Here is a 20,699-nt window from a genome sequence, read left to right as displayed (position 1 = left end):
GAATGCTTTTGGTCAGGTCTACTTGCTTAAGTCTAATTTCAGTCTAGTCAACAGTGACCTGAAGTGCCAAGGAGAAATTACATAAAAATTTTTTCTCTACTTCAAATGATATTTCCCTCTTAGAACAACCTCCCCCCCCCCACCCAAAAAAGTATAAGGAATGGTTAATTAACATTAAATCACTCATGTAAAATCTTTTTAATTAGGGGAAGATATAAGCCATATTTTGAATAAAAAAACAAAAAAAACTGTACAAGTGCAAGGAACATAATGAAAACAATAGCTAAGAACAACAAAAAGTACAATACTGAAAAATAACTACAGTTTAAAACTTCTGATGTGTTACGTATCATGAAGCTATAAAGTGGAAATTTGGCTTTAGTAGTAGAATAATTCTACTACTTAGGCCAAATTGTAGCAGATGAGAGAAACTCAGTAATTTTCTTTTCATACAAAATAGCAAACTAAACTAAAATTTAGCTAGTTACTCAAAGTCCCTAGATACTGACATTGAGGATAAAGGTTTGGAAAAATAAGGGCTGTGTTCATTAACTTTTTTTTTGTTTTCATCTTGCATGTTCTCCAAAAATGGCGAGAGATCTTCATATCGGACTGAAAATTTGAATGATTGCAACAGAATGGAGTTTGCTGAAGGCACCCAAAGACAAGTGGCTCTGTTCAATCAGGCAATGGGTTAGATCCACCACCAAAGAACAGATACATTTCATTTGATAGGCTACTGTACAGATTTTGCCCACACTATTTTACTCACAAGACTTGACTGAACCTGAGGATAGAATAGAAGACACCATACTAGAAACGAACTTAAAACCATGTGAATGTGAACATGTCCTAAGGATATGCCCAGTGTGTGAATTTATAAAATTAGATTGGAAAAACTGCAAAATACCAAAGAATTAAGGAAAGTGATGGTCACAGAAAACCAGATGTGTGCAGTGAGTCACTTAAAAGCTGGTCATTAGTAACAAAAGAAGTCGAGTTCAAAGACGATATAGTGTAAAAGAAAAAAAAAATACAAACCACAGGGTTAAGATTAAATGAGGAAATATGAGGCGGGGAAAAAATAATGTCAAGAGCTAGTTGAGTAAGTTCATCCAACGTATGAAAGCAATGATTATGTTGAACATACATAATTATTTCAATTATATATTTGGTATTAACTCGAACTATGTCATATCCTAAAGCATAAGAATTAAGTAAAAACAATCCTAATGCCAAAGGATTTACCTAAAATATTACAAAGACTTCAAATACTGATAAAAGCATTGGCATAGCTTTAGTAAATGGTTAATTTATTTATAAATTTTTAACTATCAATTTTTATAGAATCTATTGTGAAGCCGCAGCAGCTCAACTTCTATAGGCTATTGAATTACAGGTTCAGCAGTTTTGCTTCAATGGCAAGACATGCCATTTATCTTGGCTCAGATGATTATGTATCTCGTATAGAATTAAAATATTAATTTGAAAAGAAGTTATTTCTAAGAGATAACTCCACATGTTGAGAGAATAACATACTATTTATCAATGTTCTCTATATATTATTGAGATTCAACCAAAAATATTAACTCTGTTTCTTTTTAAAGATATACATTACAAGCAGTCACAGAGGACCAGTTTTGATTTAGAAATTGTGCATCTTGACTTAACTGTTTTTACAATATCAAATACTTAACATTCTTTGCCATTCCCACTAAATTTGGACATTACTATAGCAATACAAAGAGTTGTATTCATATACATGTACTCATTTTAAAAATGTGTGACAGCTGAAATATCTAAGTATATAGAAAAGTTATATCCAAAACTTAGTAATTAGATGAAAAAAAATGAAGTTTTGGTCTACAAAAAAAGTACCTGAGCGAAAGAAAACAGCGATACTTTATAAAATATTTAACACAAACTGAGATTTAATAGTATTTATTAAAATTCTGATAGAAACCTCATTTTCAGACATAACAGCATGGATGTATTAAGAACTAAAATTTTTCTGTGAATATCAAGCTATAAAAGAACAAGTATTGAAACAAAAGTAAAAGCTAGAAACTTTGGCAAACATCCATGTAAAAGAAATCATGAGACAGTGAATGCAAATGCTTAGCTATTAAATACCATAAACTAGAGTCAGATCTGACATGGGGGCATGCACTGCTGCAGTACATTGCTGAATTCTCATGTTGGTATATTTCTGGGTCCTTCTGTGCAACCAACTGAACAGAGTTTCAGTCAGTCCTCATCTCAGCAAGATACCTCATCTGCTGTGACCATGTGGCATTTGGTTGACCAACACAAGCAGTCAACCCAGCTGGATCCTCAGTGAGGAGGACACAGTCAGCAGCGTCTAACACAGAAAATCAAGCAACATGGCAAAACAGTCTGAGCTGGTGCTCCTGAATCATACAAGTAGCAGGATGCATCCTAGTTTCAGAGTAGGGTCATCATTTGGGTACAAAATCCGACCAATGGTAACCCATAATTATATGAAGCACTCTGGTGCCAAAGATACTATCAAATCAATAAGACTAAATATTGCCACTGGATAAAATTGCAGGAAACATTACCAAAGTTCCACCAGACAAAAGGCCAGTTATTAGCATTCTTTAGTCATTGGACTGTGGTTATGCTGGGGCACTAATATTAAATAGTTATATGAAGAGAAAGACAAAGTATCCAGTCCAAAGGCATTGACCATTGTACTAGTTATACGAGAGAGATTAGAATGTGGGATTTTAGACTGTTTTTGAAAATAATATCTTGAGCAGGGCATGTTCAGTCTTGTTGACTGTCTAGCATTTGTTTGATAATCCTTTATCATAACAAATACGATTAGTGCTGCTTTATATTAACCACCACCAATTCCTAATGAGAGTGTGGTTAACTTTTTACAGAAATGCATAGCAAACATTTTAATAAGAACCATTTTAGAAATCTGGATGAAGAGAAACTGCATCAGGCTGTTATTTGGTGATGCCATGAGTTCTCATAGGTGTTTGAACCAAGAAATAAATTCTTTTTCATCTGAATCCATTGTATAGAAATGCAATTACATTTTACAAAATTCAATTTCTCATAAAATAACAATGCCTAGAGTTAACCACTTGAAAAATATATTTCCTGAACTGGATGATAAAATAAATTATGAACAAGGTCGATAAAAACATTTGAAGGCAGTGCCTCCGTATAGCTGCAGTCCAATAGCTGACACCAGCACATACACACAAAGAGAGAAGAAACAAAACAAAAAAGAATACATTTCTTTTTACTTTTGATTCTGTAAACTATTTCTAAAGCCAACAATTAATTAACCTTTTGGATCAAACTGAAATGTTATCTGTTATATAAGACAGAAAAGCTAACAACAGTTCAAGTTGTTTTGGACAGCTATAAAGTAAAACTGTGGCTTTAAAGCAGCATACAATATTTTGGGGTACTATATGACTGCAAGTTTGCCATAAAATCTTTTTTTTTAAATAGATATTTTCAAGCAACACAAATCAAAGTGAGAAATCTCAAATATTCACAAGCTCCAGACAAAATACCATTTATTGGCATCCTTTAGTCATTGGACTGTGGTCATGCAGGGGTACAGCCTTGAAGGATTTTAGTCAATCAAATGGACCTCTATCCAGTATTTGATTTCTAAAGTCTGGTACTATTTGTTGCTTTTGGGGATGCACACATACGAACACCCATGAGAAGTTTCTGTCAACCAAGTCCACTCACAAGGTCTAGGACTATAGAAGATACTTGCCTAAGGTGCTGTGCAGTGGAAGTGAACTGAACACCATGTGGTTGCTAAGTGAACTTCTCAACTACACTTCTGTGCTTGCAACTATCACATCATCATCAATAGAAAGAAGCATTTTTGCTCTTTCTATGTTCTCTCTTACCACCCCCTTATACTCGTGTTATGTCAGATACTAATTTTCGGAACACAACCCATTAGGATCTTCAGAGGAAGAAAAGCAGCACCCAACAAAAATATTGCTCTGAGGGCAGCCAACCTATCACAAACTGTCAATGTCTATAATGTTACATGCCAGTAAACTTTGTAGAATCAAGTTTGTTATTCAATGGGAATAAATAAAAGAAAAATTTTGCAATCTTTGTGGCTTTGATCTTTATTAATGAAACCAATCTGTATATTTCAATTGTAAGACTGATTCTGATATTTCTTTAAGTGGTTGTACAAGATGTGCTTCACAACCAGGAATCTCTACCTATGCCCCATTAGCTCAGATAAACCCCTAATAAATTTCAGTCAGCATGAACATCGCTTTCATACTTACTTTTTTATGCTTACACAAGTCAGACAAGATTACGTTAATGCAGAGTGTCTATGGTTGGAAGCTGTTTTTGATGCCAAACCACACCGGCTTTTAAGCAAGATAACCTTCCAACAAACAGTTCAGACATGGTTATGTAGAGAATTGGAAGCAAACAATGCTGTTTGTTTATTATAATAATAATCACCCAACATATCAGGGGAAATAGGAACTCATCTACACAAACTTGCACATAAGATTCTTGTTTCTATCAACCAATTTTACTCACAAGGTATTGACCAGCATACAACTCTCAGAAGAGGTCACCACCTATGCTGTCCATGCAGTGGAAACAAAGTCCTAACTATGTGGTTTTGAAGCAAACTTCTTAACCACACAGCCATGCCTGCACCAATAACCATTACTTCTAATTCTTAAATCTCACTCCCCCCATGCAATGAGTTAAGTCTTAAAAATAAAATACTCCGTCGAAAGCAGATAATTCATGACGTACATGTATCTTTAGCCTGTTAAATTATAAGTTCAAATATTCGGACTTTCATGCTGGTTTATTGCATAACCCTTAAACGTTCACAAGGGCAAACTGCTGACTGTCGATGAAATATCGTAAATGATCAATATTAAGAAATATGGTAGGTTGTTGCATATGTAATAACTAAACTTCCCTCAACCAATATTATCCAAGTCATTAGTTGACAAAAACTCCCCCTAAAAAAAATTCAAACAAGGGAGATAACTCCAATAACAGGATTAAAATTTTCAGGAATGTAGAATGGAGTGGAGCCGGTTTTTAAAGCCAACTAGTGAAAACAATAGAGATGTTTTAGTTGATCCAAGATTTTCAACTCATATATATATATACATACACACACACACACACACAACTCTTCTATAAGTTTATTTGGTAAATTTACCGTTTATTTAATATGCAAAATGTTCCCCTGATGTATTCTCTCTCCACAGAACCATGTTGTTAATATTCAGAACCAGGATGACTACATTCCAGATTTAACTTGCTCGTTTTTATATTGTAAATATCTAAAGATGGATTCCTATCTACAAATTGTTTGTGTAATATCAAATGATCTAAGTATTTTCAACTCAATAATGGAAGACCCTCACATTTGTGAGGCCCTGACACGTTTGTCTCGTTCGCAAAACACTCATTATTATTTTATGCCAGCCATATTGTTGCGGTTTCCAAGCCAAGAAAAGGATTTTCTTTCCTTCATTTGAACATTGTAATCAGTAAAAACTTTTCAGAACCTCATTATACAATTAGCTGTATGATAATGGGTAACAAGTACCACATTCAAATTAATATCTAACTAGGAATAAGATTAAGTACAATCAACAGAAGCTAACTGAATGTCAGCATTTCATGTGCTATTATATTGGCATATGTGAGTTATAACAAGTAAGCTTAGAAAGGTTGCACTGGTTCTGTACTTCTATCGTCAGTAGCATCCTACAATACAATGATGGTAGATATCTGAAATAGTATTTTATACCAAATTCTAACTCGTTACAACGGCAACAAACACACTATTTGCAAATATAAAACTAAAACAGCGTGATATGTATGTTTCTGAAACTGGCAATTTGATGAAAACCAGAGGTTTAAAAAAGAACAAAACACATACACACACACTTCAGCGAGATCTGTATACAGAATAGCAAACAATGAACTTGATAATGTAAAACAATCAACTTTAATACTAAATCATTCACAGGATGAATGATATCAACATTTAACCAAATTTAGTTGTTCATTCTATAACCTTGTCAAAATAAAACAATAGTTGATATTTTAGCGACACTGAAAAACACAATCAAAATTTAAGCTATGGGTTCTTCAAACTTAAAAGCTAAATTCATTTCGCATGTCCTATGATCACTGAGATAGCACCATGTATAAAAAATTATTTGGTTGTTTAAAATCCTTAAGGTAACATTTCACTTTATATTTCCCCTCATTCTACAACTGCACTGACTCTTCTACCCTTAAGGATTTCCCTGGACCTATTCACATCTGCTTTTAATCTCTAAATCATCCTCAAATATATAAGAAAGAGTTAAAAGTAAATATTTCTTCCAAACTTATATACTAGAAAAAAAAAAAAAAAAAAAAACCCCCTAAACTTCATACTTCTGGAAAGGCACTCACTTTCTCCTGAAAGACAAATACGATTTTAAGACTTAGTTTCAAAGCTATAACAGTAATGATGCACTAAAATTACTCTGATGTGAAATAGTTGATTAAAAATTATAATTAATACAGAAGAGGTTGTCGTGTATCAAGGTCAAGTTCCATATACAGGTTCAAACACCTAAGTAAATTGAATATTTTGTATGAAATATAAATTTTACTAAAGTTGAGGGCAAAAACATTTCATCCAAAGTGACAACTTGTACTAATTACAAAGTCTTTAAACAGTTTTTCAAAGTTAACTACATTACCACAGAGTACTATTTTATTACGAATTCAAAGTTTCAAAAAGTAGCATTTGTATATTGAAATATTAAACTAAAATTCCTTCAGAGTATCTTGTACGCATGTTTTTATCGAGCAAAAACATAGGCGTTTTACGATTGAATGGATAGCATTAGAAATGTAACTCTTGAGAAATAGCATATTTGCCAAATTCAAAGAAACGGGCAACCAAATTTGTGAATAAAAATATAAAAAGGGGGCCGTTTAATAAAATATTTATCATTTTTGAAAACCGAATTACTTATATCAAAGCCCTTTTTCGAGTAATGTTAGCGAAATTAAATATCTTTAACGCTAATTTAAGTAAAAACTGAACACTTTCTTGAGCCTCGTCTGTGATTTTATAAAGACATTCATTGGAATTTGTGAATTATAAGACGGAAATGAAAATGAGTGCTGAATCGACAGTAAATGTCTAACAAACACCTAAGGAGTGTTTGAATTAATTTTTTCTTTTTGTATTTGCTTTTTTCTTAGAAAAATAAATAAAATCCAGAGACAAAATCTCAGAAAATAAAGGAAAATAGTTAGACTGAGTTATCTCAATGTGAAGTGTCGAGAAGCCGCCATGACACACACCTGACGTGGACAACGGATAGAAATGGATTGTGATGCTTATACGTTAATGAAGCTATAACAAGTTATACTAATGACCTAGTTAAGTAAGGTATAAAGAAAAAAGAAATTGAAATACTAGCAAGACGTCAAGAAAAAAAAAGAAAGGAGTGTTGTTCCTCCTTTATAACGCAGGACTTAAGCAGCTTCGTAAATGTGTCGTACTGAATGCAGAACAGTACAGACGAGTAATGAAGTGAAAGTCTAGCAGCAGCAGCAGATCCAATAACAATGCATTGCACAGATTTTACAACTAATAAAGAGTACAAACGATCAGTTGATTAGAATAGAATGATAATATACTAAAAAGTATTCTGAGACTATGAAAGAGAGTGTATCAAAAAAGCTAACATACAGGTAGTTGTCACGTAAACAACCAATTATCAGAGACGCTAAAAATCATTTAGTCCTTTAGCTGATGGAGGTGGTACTATTATAAAAAGAATTTACTTATTGGAAGGTAGTTATAAGCAAAATCAGAACAATCAACTAACATTAAGAGTGGTAGATGAGAGGTCGCTGGAAACACGAAAAAATAACAATCGATAACATAAAAGAATGCAATGAAATGACTGGTACAAATCGGCTGTTCGGCTCACATTTTAATAATACCGTACAGAAATCAATAACAAATAATTTAAATAAACAGAAAAGGGTCGAGACGAGTGTTCCTTTAGTTCCATCCTGTTGCTGGTAGCCACCTAGTGACGGGAAAAAGCAACAAGTCATCACATCGACAAGAGAACACGCCCCCAATCAACAATAATAAAACAGAAACAACAATAATTTGACCTCTAAAAACCCCAACAGATGCGTGTTTGCAAAACTGGCGAAAGAGCTCAATCATCATATTAGATATAGATCGACAAGTCTCAACAGCCTTCTTGAAATCAAAGCTGAAATGGAATTTACTATATTCAAACCATTCATAATATCAAACGATCTAGAACAAGCTACACGGCTCAATAAAAATAAAATCATAACAATCAATCAACCTCAAGACAATTCTGAGCAGATTAATACTTCTGCAAGAGATAATTACCAAAGAATTTTAAATAACCAACCATAAGATTCAATGTCTTGAAAGTGATATTTAGTACGGCTGTTGATCAACTTAAATTTCATCATGTCAATCAGAACTAAATTCAACTCGGATAACAAATTCATTAAATATAATGGTGATAAGGTAAAATTTGAGACTGACACAACATAATTTCACTGACATCATTTGTATATAAAATGTGGTTTATATTAAACAGTTACGCAAAAATAGTTCCGATTTTTTGAATAGATCATCGATAAATTATCAAATCGTGTTGTAAATAGCAGCTGGTGTTATATATATATAAGACACGCACACAGCTCTTTTAGTTAAAGTCATGAGGCAGAAAGAGTATATTAATTAGAAACACTAACATATTTAATGTGGGTGTAGCGAAGTTGAATCACCCACTTGTGAAGGAGTGTGTTTTTCTTAAAAATTTCTATAGAACAAATTATTCTTCAACGGCACAAAATCTATAGAATCCAATGAAAAGTTGTGAAACGAAAACAGTAAATAATGATATTTATGTAAAAGTCGCTGAACGATGCTAGAGTAAGAAGACAGCGAAAAGGTAAATCGTCAAAAGAATATATAAATATATATGTGTGTGTATATATATATATATATACAAGAGAAAAACATCACGCCATAAAGCATGAGTAATAGATAAGGTAGCAGTGCTAGGAGATTTAACGTGCGTGGTGGCACATAGGGGGGCGTATCTCATACACAATCCACATTAAGCTATTAATAATTAATATTCGATTTAAATAGATCTCTCATTGAAGTAGTTTTTATTTAAACATCACATTGCAATAAAAATATGCAGAAATAAAAGACGTGTGCGATGAATGTCAAATAAAAATCATTTACCGAGACTTACAAAGTGGTCGAGAAAAGAGGGTCCTACTTAAATTAGGCAATAAACAGCTGGCTAATCCCTCACTTAGAGACCATCTAGCATCGTATTAGAATAATTTGTTCAACATCACAACAAAATTAAAACCTAATAATCTTGCACTACTGGTAAGTAAAGCGTTTTTTAATTGCTGTAGTAAGTATAAAATTTATGTCAAAACTTTCGGTAAATATGTTTAAAATTCTTAAAAACAAAATGACTTAACTAGCCATGCGCACACCCCTATATATATATATATATATATATATATATATATATATATATATATATATATATGAAGGAGAGAGAGAGATCGTAGCCGATTTTGAATTTCTGAATGAATGCAAAATGTTCATACAATAATCATATATTTTGTTTGTAACTGTAGTGGTGCGATGTGGGTATGTAATGGAAATTAAATGAGATGAACTGAATGAATGAAACGTGTGCGATTTCAGGTAGCAAAACAGTCAGATTTAACAACTGTTACATTTCCAGATCACAAGATGCAAGCACAAAACATATTTCTTCAGATGCAGATGATAGAACAATAATAATAATGATGATTTCTACTAGGAATACTGCCACACATTTGGGGGGGGGGGGGTCAGAGGAATAAATATTTAACTCTTATTCAATCCGTTCTACTTCTCATATTTTACCGATTTCAGAAAGATAAACGGCATAGACCGCAGCAGGATTCGAACTCAAAATGTAAAGGGACATAACACACAAGGACTATTTGTCAGTTGTTCTACCGAATCTGCCACCCACCGAACTGACAATATGTGATAATCTAAATTTATTGATCCAATCCAAACGAATTTAGTTAATAATATTAATTCTGTGGTTAACAAACGACTCCAGTTTCAACATCAATTTGTCAGCTCGGACATTGTGAATACTGTGGAATATCCCTATTTCGTTTAGGTGCGAGATATGGTCAGATATTGTCACTTTTCTTTAAAAAAATAAGCTTATAATAAAAGCAGAAGACGGAAAAGGGATGCCGGCGGGGAGAGCGGAAATGACTATATATAAAATTATACACACACATATGTATGAGGGAGGTAAGGCAATGATACGCTTCCCTGAATATCAATAAACATATATACATATATATATACCAAAAATGAGGTGTATATTTCAAATAAAATAAATTAGAGTTATCAGTTGAAGATTCAAGATTTTAAAAATATTTTTATTAGATTATGTAATGAAAATTTTAAAATATGACCTTATTTCAAAAGAACCAAATAAAACTATTGTTTGAAAATCTTTTCAACGCCCCCTTTTTTTTTTCTTAACTTCCTCGATATTTTTTTTTATTACACTGAAATAATACATAAATCGGAAATATATTTTCTACCTTAAATATTAAAATTAATTATTTGAATATCAACAAGTATTGATAATACGACATAGTTTAGTGGTGTGTGTGTGTGTGTGTGTCGAAGTAAGCAAAGCTTTGTATATTATATTAGGTTGAAAAATAAATCATGATTATAAACTAGAAGCCAAGAACAAACTAATAAATATATTTAATGAATGTACCATAATAAATACACGATCGCAATACCAGGAAGAAGTATATATACATTTCTTTGGTGTTAGAAAAGGCTGTGTACAGCTTTAGTCAGACATTTTTTTCGCCTGGCCGCCCCCTTTCTTGAATTTTGCGGTGGTATGAAAAATGCCAGTTTCAATTAAACAAGAGAACCTACCTGTAAATGCTCTTGAAAACGTATTGGAAGCAATTGAGTCGCCATCTTCCAATTCGCCGATAGTTATTTAGTATGTTTCCAATGCACCAGATCCTGAAAGGTGTGAAATCTTTAACGCAGAGAACTGTCCACCGGCGCCTCACTCCTCCTGGACCGTGCTTCCGTGTGACTTAAGATGGCGCCCACCGGACGAGTGGAAGGTTTCGACGAGAAATAGTTCGCAGGCTCTTTATTTTTATCTCCACTGAAATATATAAACCGTTTTCGGAGGAGAAGTAAAATCAAACCCAAACCCAACCGCAGATTTCACAAAAAAAACATCAAAAGAAATCACCAAGGAGATGTTGTCAGGAGTTCATTTATAATTTGTGACCAAAGCAACGACAAGTAAATGGTATCTCTTCGTGTGGGAACTATTTTGCGCTGCGTAAATTGTCCTCCTCCTTCTACTCCTCCGTCATCGCCACCACTAACTAGAACGATGACGCTAACATAGTATATAGGAGTGAATATGAGAGAGAGAGAGAGGCAGACAGAATGTCTATAAGGGGAGGTAGTAAAGAAGAGATTTGCCAAAGCAGGCAACTTTGACATTCATAGTGGTTTCTTGGGTGTAGGAGTAATATTAATGAATGGGTCGATATATAATACAATCCATAGGAACACGAAGACGATCAGTTAGAATGTTGGTGGTCCAATGTGATGTGGTACTGTTCGATCTTTCAGAAATGATAGCTCGTTTTCTCCCAATTTAGATAGTTTTTAGGTAACTAACGAGGAGGGAGAATAAAGCAATTATGTAAATATATATTATAAATGTATACAAGTTTTGATGTTCAATCTATCTCGTATTATTTTTTATATATATATATATATATATATATATATATATATAAATATGTATATATATAAATTGTATGTGTGTATAGTGCAAAATAGAAAATAGACTACATTCTACATTAGGTTAAGATTTGAACCTGTTGTTCAGGTGCAAATACATTATGACAGTATAAAAACCACCTGATATTTATAATCAATACTGGTAGTCTGTTTACTCTTCCTTGTCTATCGACACATTAACTTACCTCATTTCGAAGTTTAATCACCTCAATGGCTTCGATTCGAATTTTAATTTGCACCAACACCGTTGGTGTGTTGGTTCGTTTTCCACACTGAGAATATTGTTTACTTACCCTGTGGTGCATTTATTTCGAAGGAAACCTGCTCACCTCATTCCCCCTTTAAACAAATTTTTTTTTTTTTTTCCTTTCAGGTATTTCTTTTTCGTAATTATTTTCCTGAGACAACACAGAATGAAATAAATTTATTTGCTATAATTTTTCATATTTATTGATAATAAAAAGAAAATCTTAACTCTTATTTTTGAGAGAAATCGTTCAATGAATAGGTAGGAAGTCATTTTATTTTTCAAATATTTTTTAAAAATCATTTACCAAGCGGTTCATTGAATAGTTCTCTATTGTACACGTGTAAAGAAAACTTGCGAAACTGGGCATGCATATGTTTGATCGTAAATTACTTTTATTAATACACGCGTACATTTCCAGATAGACGCAAGCACAGGTACGTACGTTTCTAACTGCGCGTATATTTTGTATAACGATAATATTATTTACAAAAGCCCTACCTGAAAAACAACTCATAAATGGAGTGGGTGATACAAGAAGTGTAAGACATGGGCAGATAACCTATGTCTACCTGTTTATTACGTTGGAAGAAAATTCTGAGAAATGTAAGGATTCAGGAAAATTAGTATAACACGGGTCAAGGCTGAATCAAATAATTACACTTCTGTTGCTTAAAGGTAGGATTAGACACCATTACTACAAACATATTATACGTATATAATAATAATAATAATAATAATAATAATAATAACAACAATACTTAAAATAATAGTAACACTACTTTAAATAATAATAATAATTATTATTATTATTATTGCTACAAACAATGTATCATCAATAGTGATGTAAACCACCCTTTGAAAAATCAATACACAAAGTGTGTGTGTAGACTGGGACTGTTTTCAAATGATCCGAAAGTTGTTAATCATTATCTCCCCTACCTATAAACGTCACATTTTATCATCATTTTAATAGTTGTGATTATTTAACCATGCTACAAGTTGCAGTATACTACGAAGTATTTTCCTGGGAAAATATGTTTTCACGGCTGAGATCAAAAATGTAAGAAAAAAAATTAAATCACTTTAAAGCAAATTTCATTTTTGCTTACGTGTATTTCAATTTCAGAACATAAGGGGAGATAATCTGTAAGAAAATTGAAAAATTTGAAAACATGTTCCCTACATGACATATTTTCTTATCCCTCCCTCACTATCAATCTGTCTCTCTGCAGAGAGAGAGAGAGAGAGTATGTGTGTTTATACATATATATATATATCGTCGTTGTAACGTCAACTTTTCCATGCTTGCATGGGTCTCAGAGCAAGACATATCTTCACAGAATATTAGAAAAAGAGAGACACTGCTTGTATGACAGTGGCTCTTATTTCAGCTGTCACGCGCTGGCAAGGTAAGGACACACACACACACACACTTTGGGCGAATATCTTCTTCTATAGCCTCAAGCCAACCAAAGCTTATGAGGGGATTTTGTAGATGGAAACTGAAAAGAGGTCATATGTATGTGTGTGTGTGCGTGCGTATTTGTGTCAGTGTTTGTCTCTCATCACCACTTGACAACCGGTGTTGGTGTGTTTATGTCCTCATAACTTAGTAGTTTGGCAAAAGAGGCTGGTAGAATAAGTGCCAGGAATAAAAAGTAAGTACTGGGGTTGATTCGTTCAACCAAAAATTTCTCGAAGGTAATGCCCCAGCATGGTTGCAGTTTAATGACTGAAACAAAAATAGAAATAAAAAGATGAAAGATACTTTTAAAAAAAAGGAATACTAGTGGAATATTCCCATAAAAACAGCAACCCAGCATAAATACAACTGGTCATATATTATTGTAATGGCACAGGGAACAATAATGATGTCCTTTTTTTTTTGAGATTGCTACTTGACAGATGTGAATGTCTCATAAAATATTGGGCAAAAGGAAAACATCTATGGTGAGCTAGTGAGAAGCCTACAACCCTTATGTGTTTAGATTTTCATTTGTTCCTATTATCAGAAGCACACTGGGCTACATCACAAAAGCCAACATAAAAAAAAACAAACAAACAAGAAAGGCTAGGATTCTCCAAAAATGACTGATTCACATTCTCCAAGTACTGTTGATTAGAAGTTCAGTCAAGATATGTGAAATATTTCAGGGGTTCTCCATTGGAGGTTCCTGGGAGAACATAAGACACCATCACATGTACATATGGAATACACACACACACACACGCACAACAGACATACATATATATCTCTTTTACTCTTTTACTTGTTTCAGTCATTTGAGTGCGGCCATGCTGGAGCACCGCCTTTAGTCGAACAAATCGACCCCAGGACTTATTCTTTGTAAGCCTAGTACTTATTCTATCAGTCTCTTTTGCCGAAACGCTAAGTTACGGGGACGTAAACACACCAGCAACGGTTGTCAAGCGAAGTTGGGGGGACAAATACAGATACACAAACATATACACACACATACATATATACATATATACGACGGGCTTCTTTCAGTTTCCATCTACCAAATCCACTCACAAGGCTTTGGTCGGCCCGAGGCTATAGTAGAAAACACTTGCCCAAGGTGCCACGCAGTGGAACTGAACCCGAAACCCCCAAGGGCTGTGTTGATTTAAACAACAGAGCCATGTCACTTTGTGATTGGCTTGAATTCTGTAAAGGAGAAAATTTGAATACATAACAAACAAAGAAGCATACATACATACATACGTACATACATGCATAATACATTTATTTATATGTATATATGCACAAAGTCTGAGCAATAAGTAAAACAAATGAAACATGAATTTCTGTTCAATGTACAAAAAAAAAAAGAAAAGAAAATGTTCAAATGGAGTACAATGAACAAAGATAAAAAGTGCTTAATCAAAGTTTATAATGTTAAATCATAATTATTTGCATTAAAAAAAAACTCATAATGAAATATAAAATCTTGGATAAGTGGACAGATGAAATTTTTTATGACTTACAAAATTTTTAACTCAGTCCACTTGTGACATCAGTAATTTGTTAATCACTGTTTTTCTATATTAGTAGAGGCTAAATTTTTTAAAGCAATACTTGCTACTGATGATGAGCAAAAATGCAGAAATCTAGATTTAGTAGCCCTATCACCATGGCTGGATGCTTTTCGTCTACTACTTCCGTGCTTTATAGGATTATTCATCTATATGAGAAGCTTTCTCAAGATGAATACCACAGTATTGTGGTTTTCTATTAGTATGTCCACATTAAGCAAGATAAACAGAATGCTACTCTGAACCAATACTGCTACTGTTACCTATGGTGACTTTTTATCTTGTCTGCCAGCTATTTACAACACCAGTGATTTGTTAATCACTGTTTTTCTATATCAGTAGAGGATGAATTTGTCTAAGCATGTGGTTTATAGTGAATACTTACTATTGATGATGCACAATTATACTGATATCTTAATTATTTAAGTGATTTAATTATTCTGCCACTGTTGGACACCTTTCCTCTGTTGCTGATACTTCTGTGCCTTTTAGCGCAAGATGTCTGTATGAGATGCTTTCTCAAGAGGAACACTCCAGTTTTGTGGTTTCTACAGAATATCCAGGTTAAGAAAGATATAGAGAAAGCCTTTGCTGCAATGTGGTTAGATGAGTGAGTACTATGCAGATATATCTTGAGAAGGCCAGTGGGTTAGTATAGAATGAAAACTGTAGTGTATGTCCTTCAGCTTTGAAAATCAGGGACAGCATTCATCATCATCATCATAATTTAGCAGCCGTTTTTTTTCATGCTGGCATGGGTTGGTGGTTTTGACAAGAGCTGGTCAGCTAAAAAGTTGCTTGCACTCCATTTGTCTGTTTTGGCATGGTTTCTATGGCTGGAAGCTCTTCCTAATGCCAACCACTTCATAGAGTGTACTGAGTGCTTTTACGCAACACTGACATGGGTGCTTTTTACATGGCACCAGCACTCATGGGCCTGCAAGATTAGCATTATTCAGCTGAAGTGGGATGTGGGGGACATATTGTGTTTGTGAAAAGACTACTGGAAGTAGATCCAAAAATAGTAACTGGAAACTGGAATTGAGTTGTAATTGAAGCTAAGGTTTTGTTCAGTAAATACTTTTGGAATATCTGAATATGAATAATTCAGTGGGTTTTTTTTTAAATCTTAAAATTTTTCTTGTATATCCATTACGTATTGTAAAAAACAAAATAGAAATGGTTATATAGAGGTATTCCAGTAGTGACAATCCAATTAATATATTTATGATATGCATGCAATATATCATCATCGCCATTGTTTTAATTCCATGTTCTCAATGGTCAGACAGAATTTATTGAGGTGGATGCCCTTCCTGTTGCCAACCCTCACCTGTTTCCAAGTGAGGTAATATTTTTCCATGGCCAGACATGTTTTCACAGAAGATTGGAAATGAAAGACACTGCTTGCATGACACTGACAATCATCTTACAACTTTTATATGATGTCAAAGCAAGGAAATAGTGACACATACCCTCACACATACACACTATTCTCTCTCTCCCTCTCTCTCTCTCTCATACTCACACACAAACATATGTGACAGGCTTCTTTCAGTTTCCATCTACCAAATCCACTCACAAGGATCTGGTCGGCCTGCAGCTATATAGTAGAAGACACTTGCCTAAGGTTCAGCCCCACTGTGTGGGCTGAACCTGGGACCATGTGGTTGGTAAGCAAGCTACTTACCACACAGCCACTCCTGCACCTACTTATATAAACTATGTATTGGTGTGCAATATATAAAAATAGGGTGAAATTATGCAATAAGAATATTCCTCTATAACTTTTTATTTTTATTTTTGTTAGAAATTTTCTTTGGATTCCCAAATCTTGGAGTTTATGATTTGGGAAAAAATATTCACAAATTTAATTTAAACTCAATTCTTTACAATACGCCCCAAACCCTAACTCTAAACTCTAAACCTTCACTCTAACTCTAATCCCAAACTCTTACCCTGAATCTAAATCCTAAACCCTAACCCATAATCCCTAAACTTTATTTTAAAAATGGATTTAATCCCTAATCCTAACCTTAAAACTAATTTTTTCTTCTAGAATTGTAATCTCCTATGTTTTAAACATATAATACAGAAGCAAGTTAAAAATGTGGAAATTATGATTAGGCATGGCTGCGTGGTAACAAGCTTGCTTCCCAACCACATGGTTTCAATTTCAGTCTCACTGCGTAGCACCTTGGGCAAGTGTCTTCTACTATAGCCTTGGGCCGACCAGAGCCTTGTTAGTAGCTTTGGTAGATGGACACTAAAAAGAGCTTGTTGTATATATATATATATATATATATATATATATATAAACAAATAATAAATGAGTATATGCGTATATACGTACAGGTATGTGCATACCTACGTCTACCTGTATATATAGGTGCATATCGGGTACAGGACATTGCAAACAAAACGTAGACAAGAAAATAATAATAACTAGAGTACAGAAAACACACAATCCACATAGAGAACATTTTCCTTCATCAGCTACCCCCGTTTTAACACCGGCGTTTCGAAGAGTTGGGCAGGACGCATTGTTAAAACGGCTCTTCCCATGGACCGCAAATTAAATTTGTATACACAAATTAAACCTGTACCATGGAGGAATGTAGTGGCGGACAAAAAAACAAGACAGGAAAACAAACGGAAAAGAAAACAAGACAGGAAAATAAATGGAAAAGGCTATACGGCCAGACGTGAAAAATTATGTGTATATGAACGCTGTGAGGCACGAACTTGAAAGTGGGGACGAAGTAAGTTCACGTCTTTGCTTGGCGATAGCCAAGGAAGAAAAGGATTAGTGACCACAAGCATGTGACCATGCAGTGGTAAGGGAGAGAGAGAGTGGTAGAGGGAGAAACAAAGGAAGGAAGTAGAAGAATAGGTGAGAAAGAGAGGAATATAGTAGTACAGAAGGAAGTACGAGGGGGGAAAGAGAGAGATATAGTAGTATATATATATATATATATATATACATGTGTGTGTGTGTGTCTTTATGTTAGTGTTTTTCCTCCACCACTGGTTGACAATTGGTGTTGGTGTGTTTATATCCTTGTAACTTAGCAGTGTGGTAAAAGAGACGGATAGAATAAATACTAGGCTTTAAAAAAATAAGTTCTGGGATGGATTTGTTTGACTAGGCAGTGCTCAAGCATGGCCACCTTCAAATGATTGAAACAAGTAAAAAGGAAAAAAATGAAAAGAAGTTGCATATTCTGTGACAGAAAGGTAGAGGCTGGCAAAAAAAATGAAAGAATAGAAACTTAAAAAATGGTTAATTTTTTGGGTTTTTGGCAGATTCACAAATCAATTTTTTAAAATAAATTTTAAAAATCAAGAAGTTTAAGATGGCTTACTGTACAACTCCCAGGCATGACTATGTGGTTAAGGAGGTTATTTTGCAACCATGTGATTTCAGATTCAATCCCACTGTATGACACCTTGGGCAAGTGTTTTCTACTTTAGCTCTGGGCTGACCCTTGTGAGTGAATTTGGTAGATGGAAACTGTGGAAGCCCATGTTATATAATATGTATGCGTGTGTATGTGAGTGCATGTGTGCATCTTTGTGTTTGTCTCCCCCCCCCCCCATCACTTGACAACTGGTGTTGGTTTGTTTACATCCCTATAACTTAGCACTCTACCAAAAGAGACCAATGGATTAAGTACCAGAATTAAAAAGAAATAAAAATGTACTGAGGTCAACTTGTTCAAGGCCATGCATGGTCACAGTCCAGTGACTGAAACAAGTAAAATATATATATGATAAGCTATATCTGTGTGATTAAGAAGGTACTTTGAACCTGTATGTGTGCATGTGCATGCATATAAGTGTTTGTGTATCTGTATGTATGTGTGAATGCATGTATGCATATTTTGTGTGTGTTTGTATAAGTGCATGTGTACATACACAAATATGTGTTGCTTATTATATTTTTATTTAGTTGTTACTGTCTTTGATTTTTTGTTTTGTATATTTTCTTGTTTCCCTCACAATTTGTCCTTTTACCTTTTGACCTAGAGACCTTGTCTTTTTTGGACCCACATCTTCTGTAAACATGACAAGTGTTTATTATTATTATTATTGTTTTTTATTATTATTATTGTTATTATTATTGTTATTATTATTGTTATTATTATTATCATTATTATTATTATTATTATCATTATTATTATTATTAGTTAAGAGGCGCAATGGCCCAGTGGTTAGGGCAGCAGACTCGCGGTCATACGATCCCAAACTGGGCGTTGTGAGTGTTTATTGAGCGAAAACACCTAAAGCTCCATGAGGCTCCGGCAGGGGATGGTGGCGAACCCTGCAGTACTCTTCCGCCACAACTTTCTCTCAATCTTACTTCCTGTTTCTGTTGTGCCTGTAATTCAAAGGATCAGCCTTGTCACACTGTGTCACGCTGAATATCCCCGAGAACTATGTTAAGGGTACACGTGTCTGTGGAGTGCTCAGCCACTTGCACGTTAATTTCACGAGCAGGCTGTTCCGTTGATTGAATCAACTGGAACCCTCGACGTCGTAAGCGATGGAGTGCCAACAATTATTAGTTAGCAAGCTGGCAGAATGGTTAGCATGCAGGCCAAAATGCTTAACAGCATTTAGCCTGTCATTATGCTCTGAGTTCAAATTCTGCCAAGGTTGACTTTGTCTTTCATCCTTTCGAGGTCAATAAATTAAATACCAGTGAAAGAGTGGGGTAGATATAATCAACTAGTCTCCTCCCCAAAATTTCAGGCTTTGTGCCTATAATAGAAATGATTGTTACTTCTGCCTTAGCGAAAGTGGAGGTATTGTTTTCAGTTGTGTTTATTTGTGGACAAAATATCTCAAGAACTGCTGGATTGATTCAGATGAAACTTTCAGGGATGTTTGGTTTTGTGACTGGCAAGAACTGATTAGATTTTGGGATTGATCTGGTACTGGACAAGGATTCTGGATTATTTGTTATATTTACTTTACTTTACATAAAATATTACAATCTTACGTTGACTTCAAGTCTTTCTCTGATTATCTCCCTTGAAAGCACGCTCATGGTTTCCACATAAGTTATGGTGGCATTGCTGTTTCCAAAGTTTTATTTTTGTTTCTCTATTATTAATTTTACTCGCATCTCTATCTTAGTAGTAACTGATGGATAAAGAAATCAAACTACATAAACAAATGGCAGCAAAACTGCTCAGAAATTAAATAACACTAACATATTCAGTAACAATAATAGATTTAATTTATCCTCGACAATTTTTAGTTTTACCAATTTTGAATATATCGCTCCTGTTTAAAACTTCTTACCTACTTGACAATTGCATTTCTAGCTCTGCTTTGAAGGAAGCTTTACTTCTTGGACTCACATTTTTGTGTGCAACAATGTTGTTAAACCTCCGTTAACAGCACCGTATGCAGGTCCTT

General features: G+C 34.1%; 1 protein-coding gene across 4 annotated transcripts in view; it reads right to left on the bottom strand.

Moving 5' to 3' along the window:
- The window catches only part of LOC106873753 (clathrin heavy chain 1), a 101,895-nt gene extending 90,645 nt beyond the window's left edge, over positions 1-11,250 (bottom strand). For all 4 annotated transcript variants that reach the window (XM_089354018.1, XM_089354017.1, XM_089354020.1 and 1 more), the window contains exon 1: positions 11,084-11,250. In XM_089354018.1, the coding sequence (XP_089210144.1) occupies positions 11,084-11,128 (45 nt within the window). In that variant the 5' untranslated portion in view covers positions 11,129-11,250. The remainder of the gene's footprint in view (positions 1-11,083) is intronic.
- Positions 11,251-20,699: the final 9,449 nt, after the last annotated feature.

The sequence above is a fragment of the Octopus bimaculoides genome, chromosome 6 (genome assembly GCF_046866305.1).
Source record: "Octopus bimaculoides isolate indiv1 chromosome 6, ASM4686630v1, whole genome shotgun sequence".
Lineage (NCBI taxonomy): Eukaryota > Metazoa > Mollusca > Cephalopoda > Octopoda > Octopodidae > Octopus > Octopus bimaculoides.
This window is presented reverse-complemented; position numbering and strand designations above follow the sequence as displayed.